Source organism: Protopterus annectens, chromosome 10.part0 (assembly GCF_019279795.1).
Source record: "Protopterus annectens isolate FY-2018-M chromosome 10.part0, PAN1.0, whole genome shotgun sequence".
Lineage (NCBI taxonomy): Eukaryota > Metazoa > Chordata > Ceratodontiformes > Protopteridae > Protopterus > Protopterus annectens.
In genome coordinates this window covers 1,824,103,122-1,824,129,654 of record NC_056744.1, presented here as the reverse complement: position 1 = coordinate 1,824,129,654, position 26,533 = coordinate 1,824,103,122, and the positions used below count along the sequence as shown (strand labels likewise).

The following is a 26,533-nucleotide window of genomic DNA, read 5'->3' as shown; positions in this document are numbered from 1 at the left end:
GTGAAAGTGGGAAGGCGTGATGAAACATCTATAGACTGGCATCCAAATTTTAACACATACCTAGGCATGAAGCGTGTATATGCAGAGACTATGAACATTTCAAATTGCTGGGTTTGTACAGCTATACCAACAGCATATGGAGGACTGATAATGTCCGCTGTCCCTCTGGGGATAAATGAGACTTGGGAGAATTTACTTTTTGATACAGGAACTGTGAGATCACAGGACAAAATAGCCTTATTTTTACCTGTCACACAAAAGGGAGTTGTATGTTTTTATAAAAATGATACTCTCCAGGTGGGCTGGAGCAATTGTAATATAACAATATCTTATCAGTGTTATATTAAGACTAGTAATGGCAATACTTTTTGCAATACTAACTATGACTCATATTTGAACTCAGTGAAAACAACCATGAATGAAATTCGCAAGAATCCTGTTTTATTTAAACAATTGTCAGTTATAGACCAGAAAATGTTTCATGCAGGGTTAATGCGCATTAGTACTAAAGTAGAAAATTATTTTATTTGTGGGAAAAAAGCATATAAATGGCTACCTGAGAATTGGTCCGGAAGTTGTTTTTTGGGTTATCTGGTTCCGGCTATAAGACATACTGCAGAATTACCTTTGGGTAAGATACGAAACGTGAGAGAAGCAGCCCAAAAACCTGAAGGTCCAGTCGAGAAACCTGTAAATCCAGTAGGATGGATCGAAGCTGGCTGGAAAGACCATAATAACAAAGGACAAAAGCAAATGGACTCATATGGACTTGAGTGACAGTGTTATATCTTGGGCAGGAATATTCCCAGCATATGGAGCAGTCAAATCAATCTGGGAGTTGAGGAAACTGTCGAAACTCCTCGAAGTAATGAGTAATGCAACTTTCTCTGCCCTAGAATTGGTGACTGATGAACTGAATGCAATGAGAACTGTTCTGCTACAAAATCAAATGGCTCTTGACTTCACCCTAGCGGCAAGAGGTGGTACGTGTGCGCTTATCAAAGAAGAATGCTGTTCGTACATTCCGGACAACAGGCACGAAATAAACAACCACCTAGAGGTAATTCAGCAAGTATCAGCCATGACTGAGCGAGGCCCAAACCCACTGATGGACATTTTCCAGAATCTATTTGGGGGGGTGGGGTTCCATCCTAATGAATATTCTGATTGCTATTTGTGTGGGATTACTCCTAATAGGAGCATGTGTTTGTTGTGGAATTCCCTGCATGAAAAGATTAATTAAAGATTTTATTGATGTATCTGTTACTGAAACTTTGTACCAAGATATTAAGATTGAAAAATTGATCTCAGATGAACCTTTTTCTGAAGTATAGATCAAATGACTCACCTAGCTGAAAATCCTTAGTGGAAGAGGTTAGGAGACGAAATGACATTATGCATACTTCAAAATGGAATAAAAAGTATTAATAGGAGGGAAAATGTTAGAAAAATATGTATTTGAATATATGTGAAATGCTAGTTTAAAAGCAAAGTAGTACGTAATGCATTTTATTCTATTAATGATATAACAAAAAGGATGAATTCATGTGTAATTGCAAGCAGTTTTGAAACTGCAGTGTGGCTTGTAGCAAGTTGACCTCTGACCCTGGCAGCTCAGCAAGTCTTAATGTTTATGCTTTTCACAAAACAAGGGGTTGGGAGAGTGGCCTAATGGTTAAGGTGTTTGCCTTACAAACACAAGGTGCAGGGTTTGAGTCTCACAAGGGATAATTGGCTAGGCTTAAAATGGCTCACAAGAGCAGTTAGCTTAGTACTAACCTATGAACCTATGAACCTATGAACAAGTGATGATCTGCTGGGTCAGGAAATTAAATATGTGAAATAATGAAATCTTCCACTCTTTCCTGCTGGGATGATTTAGCCTTGTGTATGTGTTACTAAGATAACATGCAGCTGTTGGGAAAGTGTTACAGGGAACAAAGAAGTGTATTAAAAGACTGAATCTGCTATTGTATTCGGACTAGTTTGAAGCCTTGAAGAAGTAACTTTATAGAAAGACATTATGTCTGACCAGGTGGATAGCAATACCGTATTGTTACCAGAGGAAAACTTTTTTTAAATATACAGCATCAGCAGTATTTTATGAATAGAGGACTGTAAGCTAAAGTGATGTAGATGCCCTGTGACATACCACGTCAGTAAGGTGGGCACAACTTGAATGTAAAGACTATAAAATTGTATACTTCCTGTTTCATGTCAGACAAAATTCTGTACTTGTACCTTTTTTGCCTCCTGGTGTACACTAGCAAACTTTTGAACCTGAACCTCCTGTGTATTGTTCTCTTGATTTTATTTAATATTTACCAACTTGTTCTGCAGAATGCATTAAATCCTGTAATTCTTTGTGTTCAGTACAGTCAGGAATTATCATTTTCTGTTTAAATAGTCCCATAATATGCTGCTGGTACTTTAACGCCCTAATGGCCAAAGTAGCAGAAGTATATACCTTCTTACCCCATCTGTCCAAGGCTCTAGAATCTCTATCAGAAGGGGTAGGGTTTTTGGCAGCAATAGCCTTAATGCCCTTTGGTCCCTGGGAAATGGTCTCTGGGTCCACAGTAGGATTCTTGAAGAGGAATTTGTGAGAGTCAGGTATCCTGTAATACCAGTCAGGCTTCCTGGGAGCTGGAGGTAAAGTATCTGGGGAAAGGCTAGATTCCAAGAAGGCTCATCTACAATGTCCAGGACAGGAGGGATAGCTAAAGGCCCATGTTGAGGGAGAAGTAAGAATTTCCTAAGCCTCTTTTTGGAGTCAGAGTAATCCTGGCTTTCCCAGCGGAAATGCTCCCCAAGAGTGTGCAAGGTTTCACCAAAAGAAAAATCTTCTGGAGGGGAAGCAGAGGGAATGGAATCCTCTGCATCACAATCTTCATAGGTAGATAAGGGCAAATCCTAGTAATCAGAAGAAACAGAAATATCAGATTCCTGATCAGAAGAATCAGAAGGAAAATCAGTTCTAGGTCTCAGAGGGGGAAGGCTGGTTTCCCCTAATTAAGGTAATAAGGTCTTCAGCCATTCTAAGCATTTTTTTTTAGGCATATGGGCCTGAGGATGCAGTTTGGACGTTGGTTTTCTAGGCGTGGGTCGAGTTTTAGGCCTGGATGAAGAAGATGGCGTTGGTTTAAAATGCAAGTCTGTAGGCCTGAATACACCCTCAGAAGCCAGTGCCTGCACAGCAGCTCCGGACCCATCCAAGGTAGAGACATCCACAGGTTCTATAGTCGAAGAAGCATCCCGCAGCATACTAGACTCCGAATGGGTCTCAGTAGAGACCTGCGAATCTGAAGCAGCAGGTATCAGGGGCTGCGAAAGCATCATCAGCAGTTTTGGACCTATGCAGTCTATCTCTGTCTTTCTCCATATGTTTTTTCGGAATCAGTAGTCAGATGGCTTGCCGAAGCTATTTCTGGATAGTTATAGAGAGTACCAAAATAATTTGCTGCAAATATAGACCGCCGATGAATAGTTTGGGGGTTGAACAAGGCACAAAACTGACAGCGAGGGACATTGTGGTCTATGCCTAAGCAAGGAATGCAATACGAATGAAAATCTTTACACCTTTCCCTACTCTTCTATCCTGTGCCACCTAATCTAGGTGCTACTCTTTTCTTCTTAGTAATTCTGTAAAACATAAAGGCCTTTCTCTCTTAATTGGGTTTTACTCTTACCCACTATTGTATTTAGTATAATCTTTTTTTACTCTAATAATTTTTTTTTTTTTTTTTTAGTATAATTTTTAGAGTAATATTTTTAGAGTTTATAACCTGAGTATTATATATTTTTTATTTACCAATGCTTTCACTTTATGTGATTTTACATGCCTTTTTATATATGTTTAACATTGTCACTATTCATGTTTTGAGCTTTTCGGCCCGGGCCTCTACTGAAAATGGACATATATCCAGTTAGACTAGCCCGGTCAACAAATGTAAAATAAATAAATAAATAAATAAAGGTATTTGCTTTCTACAGGTAAGGCAACTGTTAACTTTTACTGACATCGGTTAAGAGCAAGAAAAAGGATCTCCAACGGAGTACTTAGCTTTTTTGAAGACTTCGGTTCTGAAACTCGAAAATGAAAATTTCAGGAGTTGGCCGACCGGCACTTGTGATCTGCTTCTGCTTTGGGTACCGTACGGCAAGAAATACTGATGTAATGGCGTCAGCTGCATGTTTTATACCCCTGACAACTTGACGTCATGGAAGAAGAGACAGCATCCGACGCAGGAATCCAAGACTCTGGTATTCAGGCCGGCTGAGGGCTACCTGCAGGCAGATAAGCCAAATGTGATGACTGCAACAGTGAAACACGAAGAACATCTAACAGATAAGCTATGGATATTAGATGCCTATATGGTACATTTACTGGCACACAAACTAACAGACAAGCTACGGATATTAGATGCTTATATGGTACGTTTACTGCCACCCAGACTAACAGATAAGCTACGGATATTAGATGCCTATACGGCATGTTTACTGGTACCCTAACAGACAAGCTACGGATATTAGATGCTTATATGGCATGTTTACTGGCAACCAAACTCACAGATAAACTACGGATAGTAGATGTCTATATGGCATGCTTACTGAGATGTTGGTGACAAGCTATGGATATTAGATGTCTATATGGCATGCTTACTGAGATGTTGGTGACAAGCTATGGATAGTAGATGTCTATATGGCATGCTAACGGAGATGTTGGTGACAGGCTATGGATATTAGATGTCTATATGGCATGCTTACTGAGATGTTGGTGCTTTCACTTTAACAAACACACAAAAAGTGCATAAAATCTTTATTTATTGCCAATTACAAAATGAAACTTATGATCTGAAAAGTTACCACTTATTCCATTCAAAACATCTGTACATGCTGAATATTTTTCATGTTTGCACTTTACAAACAGCCATGAGGATTCAAAATTTCTGAACATTTGTTTCAAATATGGTTTTAGAAATACATTTCATGAAAATTAGTTCAGGATGCATCACTATTCCTGCGGGAGAATTAACAGCCAGTATCCCTGAGCTCCTTGAGACAGCATGAACTGACACTGCATTTACCTGCAAAAGACTAAGCCATGACCTACCCTCCGTCTGTCTGCTTCTGTTGCAATGTTTTGCCCAGGTAAGCCATGACTTACCCTCCATTTGTCTGCCCCTGTTGCAATGTTTTGGCCCATGTAAGCTATGACCCACCCTCCATCTGTCTGCCCCTGCTGCAATGTTTCATGACCTATCCTTCATTTGTCTGCCCCTATTGTAACACTTTGGCCCAAATAAGCCATGACCTATCTGCATCTGTCTGCCCCTGTTGCAGTGTTTTGCCCATGTAAGCCATGACTTACCCTCCATCTGTCTGCCACTGCTGCAGTGTTCTGGCCTTGAACTACCCTTCATCTATCTGCCTCTGTTGCAATGTTTTACCCATGCCAGCCAAGACCTACCCTACATCTGCCTGCCCCTGTTGCAATGTTTTGCCCCATGCCTATAAAGAGTGCCATCCTGCCATTCCCCATGTTAGAAGCTTTTAAGAGCTGCCATCTTTCTGTGCACAAAGTAAGCAAAAGATTTCACACTTGGATGGTAACAAGTGGCAGGAATGAATGTTCGACTCGTACAGCAGTATATCACACCCTGCTTCTCCTTGAGATGGTAAAGGCTGTACTGGTGCAGGTCTTGGCTGCTTACTGGATGCTCACACAGATTCCCAGTTCGTAAGGCATGCAGATGCAGGAAACTTCTTCAGTGGAAGCAAAAGTCAACATCTGAACTGTGAAGCAGCAACAAACGGGAACTAGTGGCTTTGGAGCTAAGCTTAACTTGCGTACGAGGCATGCAGTGTGGGTCAGAGTTACAGACTGGAACAAATACAATAAAGAGCCCTAACTCAAAAATCCATCAAACACACTAACCATGAGAACCTAATGATAGTGACAGCATCTCTCAGAAAATAAGAAAGCACAAAAACATAGTTTTTCCATTACAAAGTCCAAACTCCATTATTTTTGTAGCTGTTCCATTACAAAGTACCAAACTCCCTTATTTTTATAGCTGGTCAATTACAGAGTACCAAACTCCCTTTGTTTTATACACTGTTTACACCACCAGACAGCATATATAAACTCAAAAATGAAGAAACACCAATACTGCCTGTGATGGCAAAACACAGACTGTAAAGACACTTGTGCCAAAAAAATCATCCACTTACCTTAAACAATTGTGGGGGGGAGCTTTGTCCTCTATACGTCTTTAATTGTATAAGTATTCACTTACTTGGTAAAAGCATATGACTGACAGCTTGGAAAAACTTAGCACAGACTCAATGACTTGTGCATTTGATAACTTTGAGGGCAACCATAGTGTCATGGCTTGAATCAGAATGACAGCATGCATGTTTCTCAGTGCTACCTTCTTATTTTTTTTTCCAAGTGCAGACTAATGGAAAGAGAACACAACTAAGGACCCTTCACATAGTATTCTCAATGTTAGAAAAGGAAGATTCTTAAATTTCTTTACCATTTGATGCAGTTTTTTCTGGTTCTGATCCAACCCAACCAAGTAGTGCCATCAGCTGACAACCATTGCACACACCAAGGCTGAAAGTATCACTGCGAGTACGGAACACTTCAAACTGCGCACGAGCAGTAGGATTATAGATAACAGACGCTGCCCATCCTACAAAGAAAAAGAAAAAAAATAAATTACTTTACTCTTGACCAGCCCTTCTTAATCAGTTCCTTAAACAAAGTAATCCAGCTTGGTAACTGCCCTGCAAGAGGCACAGCTATTCTTTTGATACTCCCACAACGTTAAAAATGGTCTCTCCACACTTCACAGACATGCTCAATCACAAATGACATGCATGTTATGACTTTTTATATTAAAACAGAAGTCATATCAGGTTATCAGTGCAATACTGTATCCCAAGTGACATCCAATTCTTCACAGCTACGGTTCCCTACAAACAATGGCCTAATGCTCTGAAATTGTGTGTGTAGAGTGACATGCACCAGAAAAACATTTTGTAAGGGGTGAAGGTCAAAGATAATGAACCAGTGGAATCAAAGAGAGAACAGTCAACTCTGTCAGTCCTGGAGTTCAAGTCTCAAGGAGAAGAGAGTCCACTTTAAGGAACTGCTAGGCCAGCTGATACTGGGTCAAGGTGCTGCTTTTCACAGTCAAGATGATCATAAACAGCTGACCCACACACAAATATGCATCCTGACTAGGAAATAACCAAGATGTAAACCATACAAGTGGAGAGAAAGCTAAATCAGGAACACCTGCTGACTTGGGAGGCACACATCATGTCACCAGCCACTGAAAACCTCTTCACTTGGTAGAATGTCCAGTGGAAAGCTTTCTATAAGCTTCAGTCACCTGGGATACTCTAGCCATGCAGTCAAGTACAACTCGGGGGCCTACATGAAGAGTCACCCCATGGGTTGGAGCTGCATGTCTTCCCAACCATAAGTCATTTCGCTGGTTTGCATCAGGAGAGTTTACTGTACCACCAGAGGTCTGGCAGTCTAAAATCCCATCTTTCCTGGCCACTAAGGGACAATCAGGATAAACTTTGGTCCTTCTTTGAATTGTGTGTTCAGACACAGAACAGAAGGAATGCTAAGAAGGGCAATGGAATCTTCCCTGCATGGAATGGAGATACCTTCTGCCATTGTCTCCCCATATCTAATGCTGAAGTGAGCAGAAGAGGGGCAGACCCACATTCTCACAAACAGGCAGGTCGATTTCCACAGTATCCCATGTCCACATAACGTAAACCACAAATGGGTGCTGAATTTTCAGCTCCACGAAGAATTGGAGAAGTGCGTTCAGTGAGTTCACAGGCCTGCTCACTTCACCTGGGATGTGAACTGCTAACAGTGGCTCAGGGAGCCCACAAGCCTGCTCACTTCACCTGGGATATGCTGCTAACAGTGGCTCAGGCAGTCCACAGGCTTGTACACTTCACTTGGGATGTGAACTGATAACAGTGGCTCAGGGAGTCCAAAGGCCTGTTTGCGTCACCTAGGATATGAACTGCTAACAAAATAATGCACTTCCAAACCCCAACACCCTACTGCACGGGGGGGGGGGGGTAAAACAAAGTGCCTCTTTGCTTACTTGAGCACCACACAACAGATTGGTGTTGACAGGATCAGAAGAGGCCCCAGATGGAACACTTACTCCAAACTATATTCAGAGTTGGAAGAATTGTACATTCATCTCTCCAGGGACACCATCTCCCTTGAACTGTTAAGGAACTGAGATGAGCCGTCACTACGTCAGTAAAACATAGTCCACCACTGCAAGGCATGAGGACAGGGGTCTGACACCAAGAGATCTGAGAGCACATGATAACCCTACAGTTTCTGATGTCAATTCAATGGAAACACTGACATCTTGGAAGCATTTTGTACCATACCTCTCAACTGTACAGATTTTTGCAGAATGTCCAGATTTTTGACTTGTATTTTTTGTCCGTTTTTCATAAAATTGTTGCTTTCTGGCAAATTAGTGGCAAATCATTGCAGATTACAGTTAGAAAATAATGACAGGCATTTCAGTTTTAGACTTCATACCCTTCAGAAAATTCATAGGTTGATACTAGGCTATCCTGCCCTAGGGAATTTATAAGCCTAGCCAGAGTATGTTTGGCTTTCGCCACCCTTTTAGATTAGTTGACTGTGCCTCTGTATAGTGGGTCACAGAAGGTAACCCTTTTAAGGTTTGTTTACTGTACCTCTGTCAAGCAGCGACACAGAGGAGATCCCAGGGGTAAACCTACCATCTCCCATCCACTCGTCAAGATTTCTCTTGAAGAGGGTCAGTGAGGGGCTCTGCCTGACATGGATTGGGATTTTGTTCCAGAGTGAGGGGAGCCTCTGGGATATGAATCTGTCCCTCCAGCATGTCCTATTTATTTCTGTGCTGAGGTTCAGGTCCCTGGAGCGTGTAGCTCTAAGGGATTTCGATTTTCCTAAGGTGAAGCATGTCCATTAATTCTGGGTTGGACATGGCTTTATACGTCAGACACAGATCGCCTCTGAGTAGGCGGTACACAACTGAGTAGAGCTGGAGTTTCTTTAGCCGAACTGCATAGAGCATCTGTTTGAGCCCCTTGATCCTCTTGGTGAGATACTTTTGGGGTCTTTCCAGTTGCTGAAGGTGTCGGGTAAGGTACATCCTAAACGAGGCATTGTACTCAATTATGGGCCTGATAAGTGATGAGTAGAGGGGCACAATGACCTCTCGATCTAGATGTGAACCCTTTCATGATAAAGTGGGCTATATAGAAGGTCTTTCTAACCACTTTGGCAATGTGACTGTCAAAGGAGAGATTGCTATCTACTTGGGTCACCAAGTCCCTAATTACTTCTTCCGTACTTAATGGATTACCACCTATGTGGTAATTTGTGGGCACTTTGTTTTTCTCCAAAGGGGATGACTATGCACTTTTTTTTCATTTAGCTTTAGGCCATGGCTCTGGCACCAGTTATCCGTCTCTGTGAGACCCTTTTGGAGGATGCTTGTGTCAGTCGGAGAGTCGATTATAGCACCCAGTTTGCAGTCATCTGCGAACTTGGTCAGCCATAGTCCACCCGTGTTAGCCTGCACCTCGGAGAAATATATACCGAACAAGAGAGGTCCCAGGACCGAGCCTTATGGGACACCATTTGTAACTGGTTTAGAGTCTGACATGGCACCTGCTATTCTGACCATGTGGGCTCTATCCCTGAGCCAGTTTGCAACCCATCTTGTGACACAGGGGTTGATTTTTAAGCTGGTGAGCTTATTTATGATGCTCGAGTGGGGTATTGTGTCAAAGGCCTTTGCGAGGTCCAGGTAGGCTGTGTGGACTACCTTCCCTTCATCTATGGCTTTGGTAACTGTTTCAAAGAAGTCGACCAGGTTCAAGAGGCAAGATCTGCCCTTAATGAAGCCGAATTGGGTAAGATCCAGTGTCTGGAGGTTTCCAATGTCTTTGGATCCAGTGTCTGGAGGCTCTCAATGTCTTTGTTTATGATTTCCATGATGATACGTTCCATAGCTTTGCAGACCAGGCTAGTCAGGCTTATAGGGCTATAGTTTCTGGGGTCTGTTGTGGCACCACCTTTGTGGAGTGGGACCACTGTTGCTGTACGCCATTCCTTGGGAACATATCCTGTAGTAAGGCTGAGACTGAACAGTGACTTTATATGAGGGTTTAGTTCTTCTTGGAGCTCGTGTAAGATGCAGCCCGGGACACCGTCTGGTCACATTGATGCTGTGTTTTTAGCTTTGGAGAGAGCAGCTCTCACCTGTGCATCTGTGATCTCAGGAAGGCTACACTCTGTTGGGATAGACATTTGCTCTTTTGGGGGGGATCCCTCATAAAATCTTCTAAGGCCAGCTTTGAAAGAAAAATTGCACAAGACACAAGGATGTTGGCAATGTCTGTGGGTTCAGTGAAGTTTTTGTCATTTTGCACCAACTCAGAGCATATCTGGGAGTTGCCTCCCAGGTTTCTGACATAACTAAAGAAGGCCTTGTGATTATCTTTAGTGTCTTGTGCAATTTTTCTTTCAAAGCTGGCCTTAGAAGATTTTATGAGGGATTGTAGTTTCTTGCTAGTACTGATCAGTGACGCCTTCCCTTTTTGGGATTTTGCTCTGTCATGTAAGTAGCTTTCTCCTTCTGTTGTATAGCTTATTTATGGCCGGGGTCGACCAGAAAGGTCTCTTGCCTTTGGAGGAGTGAGTCTTGGTTTTATTTGGGATAGCATGCTCCATGAATTCCTGTAGGTGTCCATAGAATGCTTTTGTAAAGGATTCTGCATTTTGGGCCATATTGTCCACTGGCCCGGGGGCTTTGAAGGATTCCACCTCAGTTTTGAGAAGTGTGAAGTTTGCTTTTGAGATGTTCTTCACCGTGGTTTCCTTGGCTAGGGGTGGGGATGGAATATGGATGTCCAGTGAGATTTGTTTATGGTCTGATCTTATCAATGAGGGGTATACCTCTGGTATGGAACATAGAGTCCCCATGTTGGTGATGATCAGGTCCAATATGTTTTCCCCTCTTGTGGGAGTGGTGACCAGTTGTTCCATAGCATTTGAGTTTATAAATTCCAGGAACCATTGGGTGAGGGTGTTGGGGCTTGAGTAGTACTCCTAGTCTATATTTCGGTAGTTGAAGTCACCCAATATAATGGTGTTTCATATTCTCCAGTATTCTCAGGAAAGCCAAATGGAGTTCCTGAGTTTGGGAGGGTGGTCTGTAGCAGGCTACAAACTGAAAGGCAGTTTTGCCCACTGTTAGTTGCAAATGGATGGTCTCTGAAGCTTCATGCAGTGCCACTAGCCTGGAGGTATAGGTATCTTTGATAAATATGGATACTCCCCCTCCTTTTGTGGTTCGGTCCGAGTTTTGGGGCCAGAAAGCATGGTATGAGGTATAACCTGGTAGTGCTGGGGTGCTCTCGGGAGCCTTGAACCAGGTTTCTGTTTCTGCACAGATATTGATATTCTCCATACTGAGGAGAGTCTCGAGTGCGTGCATCTTGAGGTTTAGACTTCTGGCGTTGAGCAGCATTACCCTTAGTTTTTTCTTGTGTTGTCTATGGAGGTAGGTTTGTCTTTTGAGCCTTGCCTAAAAAAGGCACTATGGGGGAGGCAAGAGCCTTAGCCAGTATTCGAAAACCCAGGGGTGACAGGTGCAAGCCGTCCCTAGCGAAGCAACGTGCCTTGTCGAGCATGTCATCCCAGGCTGACAGACACTGGATTCCCCTTTGAATGACACCAATACTTTAGCCCAATACTCATGCTAATGCAAAACCTGTTATTCTATCAACTTTCTAAGTTTGTAAGAGCAATATTTAAAAATTGTCCCTATTTGTACCACTTTTTCATGGCTTTGTCCAGATTTCTTATTCTAAGAGGTTGAGAGATATGTTTTGTACTGAAAATAGTTCCCAACCACAACAAACTGAAGGAACCCTCTGTATGGATTTTACACAATTATCTACTGAAATGTGTCCATAAGGACAATGACAACACACTCGTGCCCTTCAGAAGCAATGGCATGACATCCTGTAGAACTGGACAGAGTAGATACGCTTTTTGACGTTGGTGAAGTATACAGCTGAACATAATCCTTTTATCCCCTTTAGAACAAGGAGGTGCAAACAGAATCTTTTGCTTTATTCTAATGAGAAAGAAGGCTCTATGGCCCTTTTAAGGAACACGACATTCCAGGCTCGGTCCATGATCTTTGAAGAGATGGATTGGTCTGCTAGCAAAGTCCCTCCTGGGGCAGGAACTAATAGCTTCAGGATGTAGCTGTTTATAATCATTTTGAGAACCCACTGGCCCTTTCTGATGGTTCTCTAAACCAAGGCAAACTCCCACACACAGCACTTGTCAGAGTCATCCACTTGAGTGACTTCGTTGGCACCAATGGGCAAGCAAGACCTTTTAATGCTTTAAGGTCCTCCTTCTCTGCAGGAGTGGGGCAGGGCTAGCTAGGCTTAGAAGAACAAGAAGAAAAAAAAGTGGGTTATGGGCCTATACAGGGTGGGTCACAAAAAGGTCTTCTATAGTGTAAAGGCTCTACATTATCTTCATTAGGTTATTCCCCAAGTCCAGAAAAAGACAGGTACCTTTTTGCCCCTGCAGAGACCGTCAGAACTCTTCCTTAATGGGAAACACAGCCTCAAGCCATCTGGTAAGGGCACATACCTGAGCTTGATACTTCAGCCACAGAATCAGCTCAGTGGAATTATATTGACATGTTAGCCTACTGTTAACTCCACAGACATAGTCTTATCCAGCTCCTCACAGAGTCCGCACTAAGGGTGACAGAAAAACTTTTTACACAACTCGATCAACTGGAATACTGAAAACTCTTACCCACCTAGGCCAATGATTTACACTCCATGTTAAGCTGCAGGCTGGCAAAATGCAGTGGCTGATGGGTGCTGTGCTGGATGGAGAAGACTACATGGGTGTCTGTTTTAGGATGCCTGGGTAGGATCGTATACCCTTTAGATGGAAGCACCTACACGGCAGCATCTTCCTTCTTGAGAATAACTGAAACATGAAACTAGTGGTTTTAATTGCATATGGCATCCTTCAGAGGGCTTCAATGAGGAGTGAGAAAGGACTCAAGATGACTCCTCCTTCTATAGATACCCTCATAGGTAATTTGGGGGGGGGGGGTAATCTCATGGTTTCTGCAAAGAAAAGGAGGCTATGTGGACAGACCCTTGATGGGCTCCAAAATAATGGACTCTAGGTTCTTTGACTCCTCACAGGAAGTTGAGGTAGATAGAAACACTCACCCAGTTCTGGCCTGGATATCATCCTCAGATGACGTGTATGAGGTTGAGCATACACTGAGTGAGCAGTACTTATTCAGTGACAGGGCACTGAAGAACGGGAAAGGGGAGAGGATGTATTCAGTGACAAGGCACTCAAAAATGGGAATGGGGTGGGTGTGTATTCAGTGACAGGGCACTGAAGGATGGGGATGGGGCATATTCAGTGACAGAGCACTGAAGAATGGAGATGGGGCATGTTCAGTGACAGGGCACTGAATACACCCCCCCTCTCCATTCCTGTTCTTCAGTGCCCTGTCACTGAATATGCCCCCTCCCCATTCCTGTTCTTCAGTGCCCTGTCACTGAATGGAGATGGGGCATATTCAGTGACAGGACACTGAAGAACAGGAATGGGGAGGGGGTGTATTCGATGACAGGGCACTGAAGAATGGGAATGGGGTGGGTGCGTATTCAGTGGCAGGGCACTGAAGGATGGGGATGGGGCATATACAGTGGCAGGGCACTGAAGGATGGGGATGGGGCGTATACAGTGAAAGGGCACTGAAGGATGGGGATGGGGCGTATACAGTGAAAGGACACTGAAGGATGGGGGTGGGGCGTATAAAGTGAAAGGGCACTGAAGGATGGGGCGTATACAGTGAAAGGGTACTGAAGGATGGGGAAGGGGTGTATTTAGTGACAGGGCACTGAAGGATGGGGCATATTCAGTGACAGGGCACTGAAGAACAGGAATGGGGAGGGGGTGTATTTGGTGACAGGGCACTGAAGAATGGGGAGGGAGTGTATTAAGTGACAGGGCACTGAAGAATGGGAATGGGGTGGGTGCGTATTCAGTGGCAGGGCACTGAAGGATGGGGATGGGGCGTATACAGTGAAAGGGCACTGAAGGATGGGGATGGGGCGTATACAGTGAAAGGGCACTGAAGGATGGGGATGGGGCGTATACAGTGAAAGGGCACTGAAGGATGGGGCGTATAAAGTGAAAGGGCACTGAAGGATGGGGATGGGGCGTATACAGTGAAAGTGTACTGAAGGATGGGGAAGGGGTGTATTTAGTGACAGGGCACTGAAGGATGGGGCATATTCAGTGACAGGGCACTGAAGAACAGGAATGGGGAGGGGGTGTATTTGGTGACAGGGCACTGAAGAATGGGGAGGGAGTGTATTAAGTGACAGGGCACTGAAGAATGGGAATGGGGTGGGTGCGTATTCAGTGACAGGCCACTGAAGGATGGGGATGGGGCGTAAACAGTGAAAGGGCACTGAAGGATGGGGAAGGAGCGTATTCAGTGACAAGGCACTGAAGGATGGGGATGGGGCATATTCAGTGACAGGGCACTGAAGAACAGGAATGGGGATGGGACATATTCAGTGACAGGGCACTGAAGAACAGGAATGGGGAGGGGGCATATTCAGTGACAGACCACTGAAGAATGGGAATGGGGTGGGTTGATATTCAGTATCAGACCATTGAAGAATGGGAATGGGGTGGGTGCATATTCAGTGACAGAGCACTGAAAAACAGGGATGGTGCATATTCACTGACAGAGCACTGAAGAACGGGAATGGGGAAGGTGCGTACTCAGTGACAGGGCACTGAAAAATGGGGATGGGGCATATTCAGTGACAGGGCACTGAAAAATGGGGATGGGGCATATTCAGTGACAGGGCACTGAAAAATGGGGATGGGGCATATTCAGTGACAGGGCACTGAAGAACGGGAATGGGGAAGCGGCATATTCAGTGACAGGGCACTGAAAAATGGGGAAGGGGCGTATTCAGTGACAGGGAACTGAAGAAGGGGGAGGGGGTGTATTCAGCGACAGGGAACTGAAGAAGTGGGAGGGGGTGTATTCAGTGACAGGGCATTGAAGAATGGGGAGGGGGCGTATTCAGTGACAGGGCAGTGAAGAACAGGAATGAGGAGGGGGCATATTCAGTGACAGGGCAATGAAGAATGGGGAGGGGGGCCTGATAAGGAGCTTTGGTCTGATGTAGACCTAAGAAAACACTCCTGCATCTAGTAGAACAAGTCCCATCAGAATTCAAAGCAGTTAAGTGAAGTCTGAGGCTTAAACCACAGACTTTGTCATGGGAATATCTTGTTAATCCTGTTGGAATGAGCCATGGTGGGGCAGATACTGAATCCTCCCAAACAGGTACAGAACATTTCTGATGACCACTGTGCTCAAGATGCACACTGTGAAGGAAGATAGCAGTCAATCATCATCAATTTTTGGGCTGAACAGCCAGAACAGTGGTCATAAATGGAAAAAGGACAAGGCTCAGCTCTCAAAGGCTCATTCAAAATCACCTCCAAGCCCACAGGAAGAGTGGATGCCAGACTTTCTTTCTCCTTTTCAAACGGTTACCTGTAGCTCTGGTTGTTCACCTCCTCTCTTGGGTAATGGATGAAAGAGGAACAGGATGAGTCATGAGAAAGGTTTCCATGGCTTACTGTCATCTCTTCTTACTGGTATCACTGAAGTCATGACAAGCCACGTACAGTACAGTCTTATGGTATCACTGAAGTCATAATAAGCCACACACCGTACAGTCTTATGGTAGCAATGAAGTCATGACAAGCCACGTACCCTATAGTCTTATAGGTTCATCGGTAAGTACTAGGCTATCTGCCCATGGGCATTTATAAGCCTAGCCACAGAGTGATGGCTTTTGCCTCCCCATTAGATTAGTAACCTGGGCCTCTGTCAACAGGGCTCCTGAAGTGATCCCAGGGTAGAACTTATGTTATGGTATCACTGAGGTCATGACAAGCCATGTACTGTATAGTCCTATGGTATCACTGAAGTCATGACAAGCCACATACCATACAGTCTTACGGTATCACTGAAGTCATGACAAGCCACATACTGTACAGTCTTATGGTATCACTGAAGTCATGACAAGCCATGCACCGTACAGTCTTACGGTATCAACGAAGTCATAACAAGCCATGCACCGTACAGTCTTATGGTATCACCGAAGTCACGACAAGCCACGCACAGTACAGTCTTATGGTATCAATGAAGCCATAACAATCCAAGTACCTAATAGTCTTATGGTATAACTGAAGTCGACAAGCTACGGACAGGACAGTATAGTCTTACGCACAGGTCAAAAGCACAAAAGGACTGTGTGTGTGAATCAACATGATCAGCTTCAGTATGAACACATTTTTAAAGCCAGATAGTTAAAAATGTTTCCAGGAAAGGAAAAGAAAAAATGTTGCTTTTATGGGAAAGTGGTTGCATCCGGCCAGTCAGGGAGGGTTTAAGATCAACCCCTGTGTGAAGTGTACTACAAGCCCAAGAGGTTTTACCTGCCGAGTCACTGTAGCTCTTACTAAAAGTAAAGGGTCTATATTAGAACATCAAAGTTTCACAACTTCGAATGTTCTCATATCGACCCCTATTCAGCGAACGCTGAAAACAGAAAAACAAATTTTTTTCCTAGGGAAAGAATTTGGTTGTCCGTTTCTGTCACTTCGCTATTTTCAGCACTGTGGTGGAAAGTTACGGGTCGGGTTCAGGTAAGTGTGCGATTGGGCACGGGTTAGGTGGGTTAGGGCGTGGGTCAGGCAAGTGTGGGGTAGGGTGAGTTAGGGTTAGGGCACGGGTGAGGTAAGTGTGCATAGTGACGGACGTTAGGGTTTGGGTTAAGGTAAGTGGATAGATAGTGGTGTATGTACAGTTTAGTGCAGGGTTAGATGTAAGATTTTAGGTGTATGTGTGTGGATTGCTGTTTGTTTGGTGTGCTTGTGTTGTATGTGTTTCGGAACAGCAAATTTTTTTCCCTAGGAAAAAATTTGCTGTTCTGCATGTTCGATGTTTTCAGCGTTTGCTGAATAGAGGTCGATATTAGAACATTTGAAGTTGTGAAACTTTGATGTTCTAATATAGACTCAAAGGAAATCCCTCTGAAGCACAATACAATAATGTAAAGAAAGAAGCAGAAAGCAGAGAAGGCCACACCACTATCAGCAAAAGCTCCCAAGAATTTATTTTACTTTTAATGGGATGGGGTTCATTCCCCAGGACAGCTACTTACACCTCAAAATAAGAATAATCTTGACTTGGTTGATTAAAGGGATGTAATGTCTCCAAAATATTTCAAGTTACATGCAAACACTAGTGTGTCTGTGATATTCAATAAATCTGCTGCAAACCGTCATGAATGGGAAAAATCAGATTTTGGCCTTCATTTTTTTTTTTTTTTTTTTTAAGATTTAGAAGTTCAAACATTCAGCTTAAGCTTCTGACACAGACTATTCTTAAAAACGTACTACCTGTTGCGTATGCAGATTACAGACACATTGTTACAGCTGAATGGGCTTTTACTTAATTAAAAAAATCCTGTAAAGCTATTAACAACTTGCGCCTTTCTCAAAATACATTAATGCCACTTAGTGGAAAATACACCTTTAGCTGATCCAAGAACATCTGCATAACTGAATCCTCCAACAAACGCAAGACCACGAAACGTGTCCAATGTCACAGCTCCAGTGCAAATATCCCACATGGTTACATCCCACACCTAATAAAAAATAAGAAAATATACTTAATCTCTACACTGACTTTTTTTACAATATAAATTTTATTGCATTGAGAATGTCAATATTTCATTCATGCATGTTAAAACAACAGAAATCATTACTGAACAGTACAATTACATGAACCATAACTGTAATCAATAAACCTCAGTATATAATAATTTTCATTTTACAAGTCTGACCACAAATCAGTCATCTCTATTTGGTCTAGTTGTTCCACTCCACCAGAAATGATGTCATCTTTAAGAAATTCGGCATAGAAAACCTACTTCAGCTTGTGTTTGTAGAAGACCTAAGCAAAATTCCAGTCTCCTCAAATGGATCAAACTGAGAGGGCTGCCACATTCACCTCTGACTTTTATCAACATCTAAATAGCTGTGTAGAAATGTTAGTACCCATCAATCCTAAATATAATGATAAATTCAGAATAGCCTTCTCTGGGGAACTCTTCTTTTAATAAACTGTATACCAAAAAAAAAAAATCATAAGAAGTTCTCATTCCTAAGACCACAGTAAAACTGTCAGCAAAGAATTTAGTAGCACTAAAAAATGTAGAATGGATAACAACCTGCTGCAGACATGACAAGACCTACAAATCTTTCTTCAGTTATATCAGGAATTATGTTAAAAAATGCACTCAGCTTATCCATGTTGCACATTCCAGTCCCAAGGGTGCAGCCATATATTAAACAAATTTAGTGCAAACCCACCCATAACGTTTCACTGACATCCCCAAAAATCTAGTTCTCATAAAATCACTTGTGGAACAAGTCTCAGCATTTCTGTCAGACTAAAAATAATACTTCCATGGGACCAGACAATATATGTCAGACTACATTCTTCGTTGCCAATTATGTACGCTCCTAATCTATTCAATCTCAGCCTACTGACAAGCATTTTGGCCGATCTCTAAAGACTAGCCACTATGAACTCCCTTCACAAGAGAGGTCCTTCAATGGACCAACAGACTCAGCTTTATATGCAAAGCCATGGGACATGTCATAATAGAACTCATTAATGCAAAGGCAACCTAATAAAAATCCTATATTATATCCCTTCACAAAGGTAGTAAGTCTACTGACTTTGCCAATTACAGGCCAATAGCAATACTATTGCTGCTATCCAAAATCCTTGAGGAATGTGTACATAAATTCTAGACCATCTCATTTCCAACAAGCTACTCTCTCCTTCACAACATGGTTTTCGACCACACCATAGTACCGTTACAGCCCTCATCTCCTTTACAAACTCTCTGCCCCACGCCAGAGACAAAACAAGCTGGTCTCCTGTCTCTTTCTTGATCTTTCCAAAGCTTTTGACAGCATCCCTCACCGTATCCTTCTTCTCCAACCATCTCCTGGTATCAGAGCTATCTTTCCAACAGAGTACAAGTCATTAAATGGCTCTCCTCCCTATGCCCCTTCCTCCCCATTATGATGGGAGTCCCTCAAGGTTCTATACTGGGTCCCCTCACTCTTCAATATTTTCATAAATCACCTATACACCTCCTGCCCACAATCATCCCTAATACAGTATGCAGATGACGTCACCACCTCCAACTCCCTCCCTGAGCCTCATGCCCTTACACAAAGCTCCTTCGACCTCATTGTAGCTTGGCTTACAAATTATCACCTTTTCCTCAGTCCCAAAAAGACTAAACTGCTACTTTTCCTTTCCAAATGTCTCTCACCGTCCAATCCCTAAACAACACTATCATTAAGGCTGAAACCCAAACTACGCCTCTCTGTGCCATTATTAATGACCAACTGAAATCTGACCTACATGTATTTCACAGTATTAAGAAAAATCATCAAAAATTAGGTCTACTGTACAGAAATAAAAAGTACCTAACTCTTGACTCATGACAAACCCTTGCCAAGGCATAGCTCCTCCCTACCATTCTATACAGTTCTCAAATTTTAACTAACCTACAATTGAATCTCCTTATAAAACTACAAACAACCTATAATAAAGTAGCTATATTTGCATCCAATAACCCACTGAGGTCGCATCACTGTCTTGCCCCCACTTCTCTCAAATGTCTAGAATTCCCTCACCATCTTTGACTTTCTCAGTTTACCCTCATTCACTCCATCATACACGAACCCTCCTCCTGCCCCTCCATCTCTACTCTGGTCTCCCTCTACACCACCCGCTCAAACTCTAAGAAGCACTGACCAATTTTACCTGGAAACTTCCAAACTCAGGAGCTCTTCTGGACAAAAAATGTATAGTTATCTAGCAGCCCTTTCATGGAACAAAACTTCCCATGTCTAATTAGACCAGACACTTGCCTTTAAGAAAACTCTAAAAGACTTTCCTAAAGCTACCTAGACCTGTCCATGTAAATTTCCTACATGAATCTACCATCTTCCCTTAATTCCTCTCCCTTTACTGTGCTACCAAAATTCTCCTCTCATCTGTCTCTCCTTACCCCTACAGTCTCAGTACTCCCTTCCTACTCACTTACTTTGTACCCTTTTCTCAACTTAGTATTCTTGTCTCCCTCACTACCTATCTAACTTTCCTATCATTTTATTTTTCCCCTCCCTACCTACCATAAAAACTTATTTTTGTGTAATTTCCCACTTCTATAATTTACTCCCTCTCATAACTAACTGCCTACCTATTCTTTTCTCCCTCACTACCTATCTAACTTTCCTATAATTTTATTTTTCCCCTCCCTACCTACCATTAAAACTTATTTTTGTGTAATTTCCCACTTCTATAATTTACTCCCTCTCATAACTAACTGCCTACCTATTCTTTTCTCCCTCACTACCTATCTAACTTTCCTATAATTTTATTTTTCCCCTCCCTACCTACCATTAAAACTTATTTTTGTGTAATTTCCCACTTCTATAATTTACTCCCTCTCATAACTAACTGCCTACCAACCAGATTTCTTCCTTCCACACTATAAAACATTATCTATTCCTAGCTCCTCTAAACGTTTCCAAAATCTGAAACCAAAAGTGTGTTCTAGGACAAAATGTATTTATTGGGAGGGTGGCCTAATGGTTAAGGTGTTTGCCTTACAAACACAAGGGGCAGGGTTTGAGACTCACAAGGGATAATTGGCTAGGCTTAAAATGGCTCGCAAGGGCAGTTAGCTTAGTACTAACCTATGAACCTACTGTTGGTTTGAGTATTCATGTTTGCTGTTCATGTACGGCACTATGATTACTGTCTTCTACTTATGTTTTAGATACAACTTGTTATATTGTGCACCTTTTCTCCCCGGGCCTCCACTGAAAAAGGGCTTTAGCTCAGTTGGAGTATCCCAGTTAACAAATGTCAAATAAATAAAATTAAATAAAAAACTTGTCCTCCTTTACGGATTCATTTAGCTTGCTGAGGTCCAATATCGGCCTCCAGTCCCCTGTACATTTTGGCACTAAAAAGAATCTGGAGTAAGTTCCAGATCCTATCTGGTCTGCCGGGACGGTTTGGATGACTGTTTGTGAGCCACTTATTTACTTCTACAGTTCCTTGATCCCTGTGATTGGGTGGAACATCTGGGATTTCTTGGGAGATGAGGTGGAAGAGAAAAAAGGGTATGGCGTAACCTCTGGTGATTATTCTTTTTACCCATTTGTCTTGAGTGATGTTTAGCCAGGCTTCTGGATACAAAGAAATGCGACCCCCAACTGGCTCCAGAGAAGCACAGCCGGGCCCCACATCAGGAGCGCTAATAGGGATGACCTCGAAAGGAATCGCGGCCTCCCTGGTTTTGCGGGCTGCCCTTGCCTCTAGGGCAACGTCTACCATTAGCTCCTCCTTATTAAATCACATCTTACCACCTCTCTGACCCTTAGGATATGGTCTGGAGGGGACAGTAAAACATACTCCCATGGTAGAGAGAGAATTCCCTTCTTGTTTGTACCTGGTGAGTGTATCTTTTACCTTAGGTCCAAACAATGAAGAACAGTCAAAGGGGGCATTGGTAAAGGTAGACTTGAACGGCTCTGAAAAATTACATAAACACATCCAGGAATGTCTCCTAAGGGAAACTCCTGAACCCGCTGCCCTGCTCATTCCGTCGGCTGCGTAAGAGATCAGCCTCATGAAGGAGTTCACGATGGAATTTAAGGTGGACAACTGAGCAGACACCTTCTCAGGGAGTCCTTCAGTAGATGTACCTTGAAGAGCATCTCCTAACTCCTTAAGGAGATCTTTTTGAAGTCTCGTAAAATGTGTTGGATAGTTCAGCGATCTGAGAGTGAAAGCCGCTGAAGAGCAGATACGCTTCCCGTATCTGTTCATCATCCTTATTCAGCGGATGGACAGATGAAGAAGTCTCCGCTAACTCCTTAGTGGCCGCCGCCACCACCATGGCATCTACAGGCACGCCCTTGGGAAAAAACTCTTTCTCTTTGGGGGTAGAAAAAATTTATTAGGTCTTCCGGGAACTGGCTCCACAGCATCAGGAGTCTCCCACACTTTTCGACTAATGAGATCTAAAAGTTCATCAAAAGGTGGAGACACCCAAGAGGCTGAAGGTTGAGACCCGAAAGCCTTCAGGTACACGGACTCCATCAGAAGGGGTGGTAGTGGGCCAGCTGTCTCTCTGCTTAAAAATCTCTAAGATGTCTACCAAGGAGACATCATCAGAGGATGACTTGGGGTACCCTTCTGACTCCTCGAGGTCAGTGTCAGAGGTAAGGGACTCATCCTGGGAGTCTACATGCTTCCTCTTGCATGTCCTCTTCCGAGGGGGCTCCTGAGAAGTGTACTCCGGGGAGGTCTTGGAAGACTGGGGGCCACCAACCGGGGGCTCCCGAGGCTGCGGGTCTCTGCTGTCGAAACAGAGAGTAGGTGCTGAGACAGAGGTCGGTGCTCAAGGGGGAAGTGCGTCAGTACCCTTGTGTGGAACTGATGAGCGAGACAGTACACTCCTCATCATCTCGAAAGCAGATCTCTCTCTCTGGCTCTGAAGACCGCCTCTGCTCTGAGGAAACAAAGGAAGTCATCAGCTCCAGAGCGACCGGCTCCAAGATAGATGTAAGATCTGAGCTCACACTAGCTGATGCACCAAGAGGGAGACTTGGAACCAAGGAGGTTCGGGTCCAAGTGTCTCTGTCGGGGCCGATCGGTGAGCTTTGACTTCTAGATACCATGGATGGCGCCAAAGGTATCGAAGCAGAAATTGGCTCCAAGACCGCCTCAAGGGGAGCTGGAACCGAGATTTCCACAACAAGTTGTACCAAACATGCCATCTCTTTAGGCCCGACACGGATCGGAGGAGGAACCCCAACAGGGGGGGGGGGTGGATTCAGGTGACTCCAGAACCGACTGAGTTGGAGCCAACAACAATTTTGGCAAGGCAGACTACTTCAGGAGTCTGAGCACTACTCTCTCCACATCTTCCTCTGACATGCACCTGGAGGATCTGGATGACAGGGGTAGGCGATCTGGATCTCTGCAGAATTGGAGATCTTAAGGTTGGTGAGACCGGCAAAGGATCTCTGGACCGGCTTTGATGTAGTTTTTCAGTAGTCTGCTCCAAAAGGCTTGAGGCCAAAACTGAAGTGCCAATATCAACAACCTCGACCAGCTCTGAGGACAGTGGAGCCGAGGAGGCAGAAGTCTTATCCAGTTTTGATTGTTTTAGAGGAGGTTCAGAAACACTAGTCGGCGCCAGAGAATGCCTTTTGGCCGACTTAACCTTCTCTTTCTTGGAAGAATGAGAGTTCGAAGAGGGGGAAGAACTCGCTAAGTCTTCCTCGAAGGAAGACTTGGAGACCTTTCAAAATTAACTTGTTCTTCCACTGCTGGAGAACTCTAGAGCTGAAGGAATGGCAGAACAAACAAGTTTCCTGCAAATGAACGGCTCCGAGGCAATATACACAATTACTATGGCCACCCGTAATTGACATCTTCTGGGAACACTTCACACATTTTTTGAAACCCGAAGGTTTGTGGTCCTTAGACTCTTTAGACATAATAGCTAGCTAAAGGAAGTAAGCAGAAACACACAGGCACAATAAGGACTAGGTCCTCTAACTTAAACGGGCCTAGCTGGATAGGCTAAGTCGTAGAAAGAAAAGGCCAGAAACTAGTAACAGGCAAGGAAATATCAAACAACACTGCACACAAGCTAACTTTCTAACTTTCGAACTAGAAATCCAAGGCCCAAACGGCAGACCCGCAGAGAAAAAACTCTGTAAAAATTGAACAAACACTGCACACAATAAAGTGTGAAAGCGCAACGTTAATTATAAACTAGCACACTGGATACCAAAAAGGAGAACAACAAGGGCCAATGGCCAACCAGTTCTCGACAAACTACAATGAATGTCGAAAACACTCCTAATACTAAGTTCTATCTAGGCAAGGATAATTCGCTATAGCAAATAGTAAAGTGATAATAATAGAAAAAGTTTTCAACTTAGTCACGGCCAAGCAAGAAGCACTTCTGAACTCGCAGACGTGGCAAACGAGATCTGGGGATTGTACTGGTGCACCATGGGATACCTACCTAGCCACGAGCCAACTAAGAGACTTTGAGCTTTGTAATAGGCCGAGTTGGAGCCGAGGATTGTCTCCGAACCCATATCTAAGAATGAAGGCGAGATAGGACTACAGAACATCATTATCTATTCCTAGCTCCTCTAAACGTTTCCAAAATCACTGTAAATACATGTGTGTAATTCCTATTATTGCTGTTCAATCTCCATTTATTACTAATGTCTTCAACTTTCTGCTTCTCGATGATCATTTTTATTCTTTGAAAATGTCATTATTTCTGCTTTAGAGTATTTCATGTACTGTTAACATTGTTCTTACTTGTTGGACAGTCTGTTCTAAGACAAAATTTATTTTGATGGTTTCAATATTCATGTTTGCTATTCATGTATGTCACTATGATTACTGTCTTCTACTTATGTTTTAGATACAACTTGTTATATTGTGGACCCTTTCTCCATGGGCCTCCACTGAAAAAGGGCTTTAGCTCAGTTGGAGTATCCCAGTTAACAAATGTCAAATAAATAAAATAAAATAAAAAAATAAATAGAAAAGGTAATGCCCTTCAGTTGAAAATGTTCCGCTGTTGTATTCCTGTAGGTATTCAGTGAGCAGACAGTAAATTAATGTGGGATGTTAGCTGTCCACCCACAAAACACCTGCAGGACTACAACAGTGGATTACTTCAAACAAAAAAGATATACGATATAAAGAAGTTATGTACTCACCATAACGTTCCATGTGAGCTGTTCATCTCACCTTTATTCTTGCATATGGGTTCGGAGTCTTCATTCTTACAAATGGGTTCAGAGCCGATCCCTTGGCTCCGAGTCAGCCGCTTTTACAAGCTCGAGGTTTTCGAGTAGCTCAAGGCCAAGTCCCTATCCCATCATGCTCTCTACCTCACCTCAGATCTAGTTTGCTGCTCCCAATATATACAACATAGATAACATGAGTGAAACTCCAGCCGGAGTATGAAATCCTATACAAAGATCCACCAGACCTAAAATAACTTACTCATTCTTCTAGAAGTCTGGAGGGGGTAGGTGGGGGGAATGTAAGAATGAAGGTGAGATGAACAACTCACATGGAACGTTATGGTGAGTACATAACTTCTTTATGTGAAGTTGTTCAATCTTGCCATTCATTCTTACAAATGGGTAGCGTCCCAAGCACCATTTATCCTGGGTGGCTCACGGGAGTATATTCCTGAGAACAGTGGAACCAAAGGAAGCCCTGTCCCTGGAGGCCTTATTTACTTTGTAATAAGTAATTAAGGTATGTGGTTTTGACCAAGTGGCAGCTGCACATATTGTGTCTAAACATTGTGGGAAGAAATATCAGGGGAATTGTTATGGCTAGGCTTGTATAGGCCCCTGGGCTGATAACCTAGTACCAACCTATGAACCTATAATGGCAGTCTAGCCATGTAAGCTGAAGAAATAGAAACAGCCCTTGTGGAGTGCGCCTTCACTTTATGTTCCAACGGTTGATTCACGGAAGAATATGTGAATTTTATACACTCTGTTAACCATTTGGAAAGAGTGACTTGACACAGGTTGCCCTTTCTTGGTATCTGAACGAGAGACAAAAGGTTGTTCTGATTTTCTAAATTCTTTGGTTCTATCTAAATAGAATCTGAGTTGTCTGTGTACATCAAGTTTATGCAACATATACTCCAACTTGTTGGAGTGGCTACTGAAGAAAGTTGGTAGTTCAATTGGTCGATTTAAATTAGCCTCTGAACATACCTTTGGAAGGACGGATGGCTAAGTCCAGAGTGACACTCTGTCAGGGTGAAAAATCAAGTATGGGGGTTTAATAGATGAAGCCTGTAGTTCAGAAACCCTGTGTGTTGACATACTAGCCACCAAGAAAATGGTTTCCCAAGACAGGAATTTTAGTTGGCAGGAAGATGCAGGCTCAAAGGGAGGAAGAATAATCCTATAGAGAACAAAAGTTAGGCTCCAGGGAGTGAAAGGTTGTCTAACTGGTGGTCTAAGATGTATGGTTCCTTTAAAGATGGCTCTACATAATCTGTGAGACATAAGATTTGAGCCTGCCGATCCAAGGTGAATATTAGAAATTGCAGCCAATTGCACACGTATGGTAGTTGCCGCAGCACCTTCATTAAAAGGTTTAGTCAAAAACTCTAATATGCTAGCAAT

At 43.2% G+C, this 26,533-nt stretch overlaps 1 protein-coding gene across 4 annotated transcripts in view; it reads right to left on the bottom strand.

The window, feature by feature from the left end:
• The window catches only part of PFAS (phosphoribosylformylglycinamidine synthase), a 517,919-nt gene that overhangs the window by 82,177 nt on the left and 409,209 nt on the right, over positions 1-26,533 (bottom strand). For all 4 annotated transcript variants that reach the window (XM_044086680.1, XM_044086681.1, XM_044086677.1 and 1 more), the window contains 2 exons: positions 17,766-17,880; positions 6,543-6,701 (listed from right to left, as the gene is read on the bottom strand). In XM_044086680.1, coding sequence (XP_043942615.1) covers positions 6,543-6,701; positions 17,766-17,880 — 274 coding nt within the window. The remainder of the gene's footprint in view (positions 1-6,542; positions 6,702-17,765; positions 17,881-26,533) is intronic.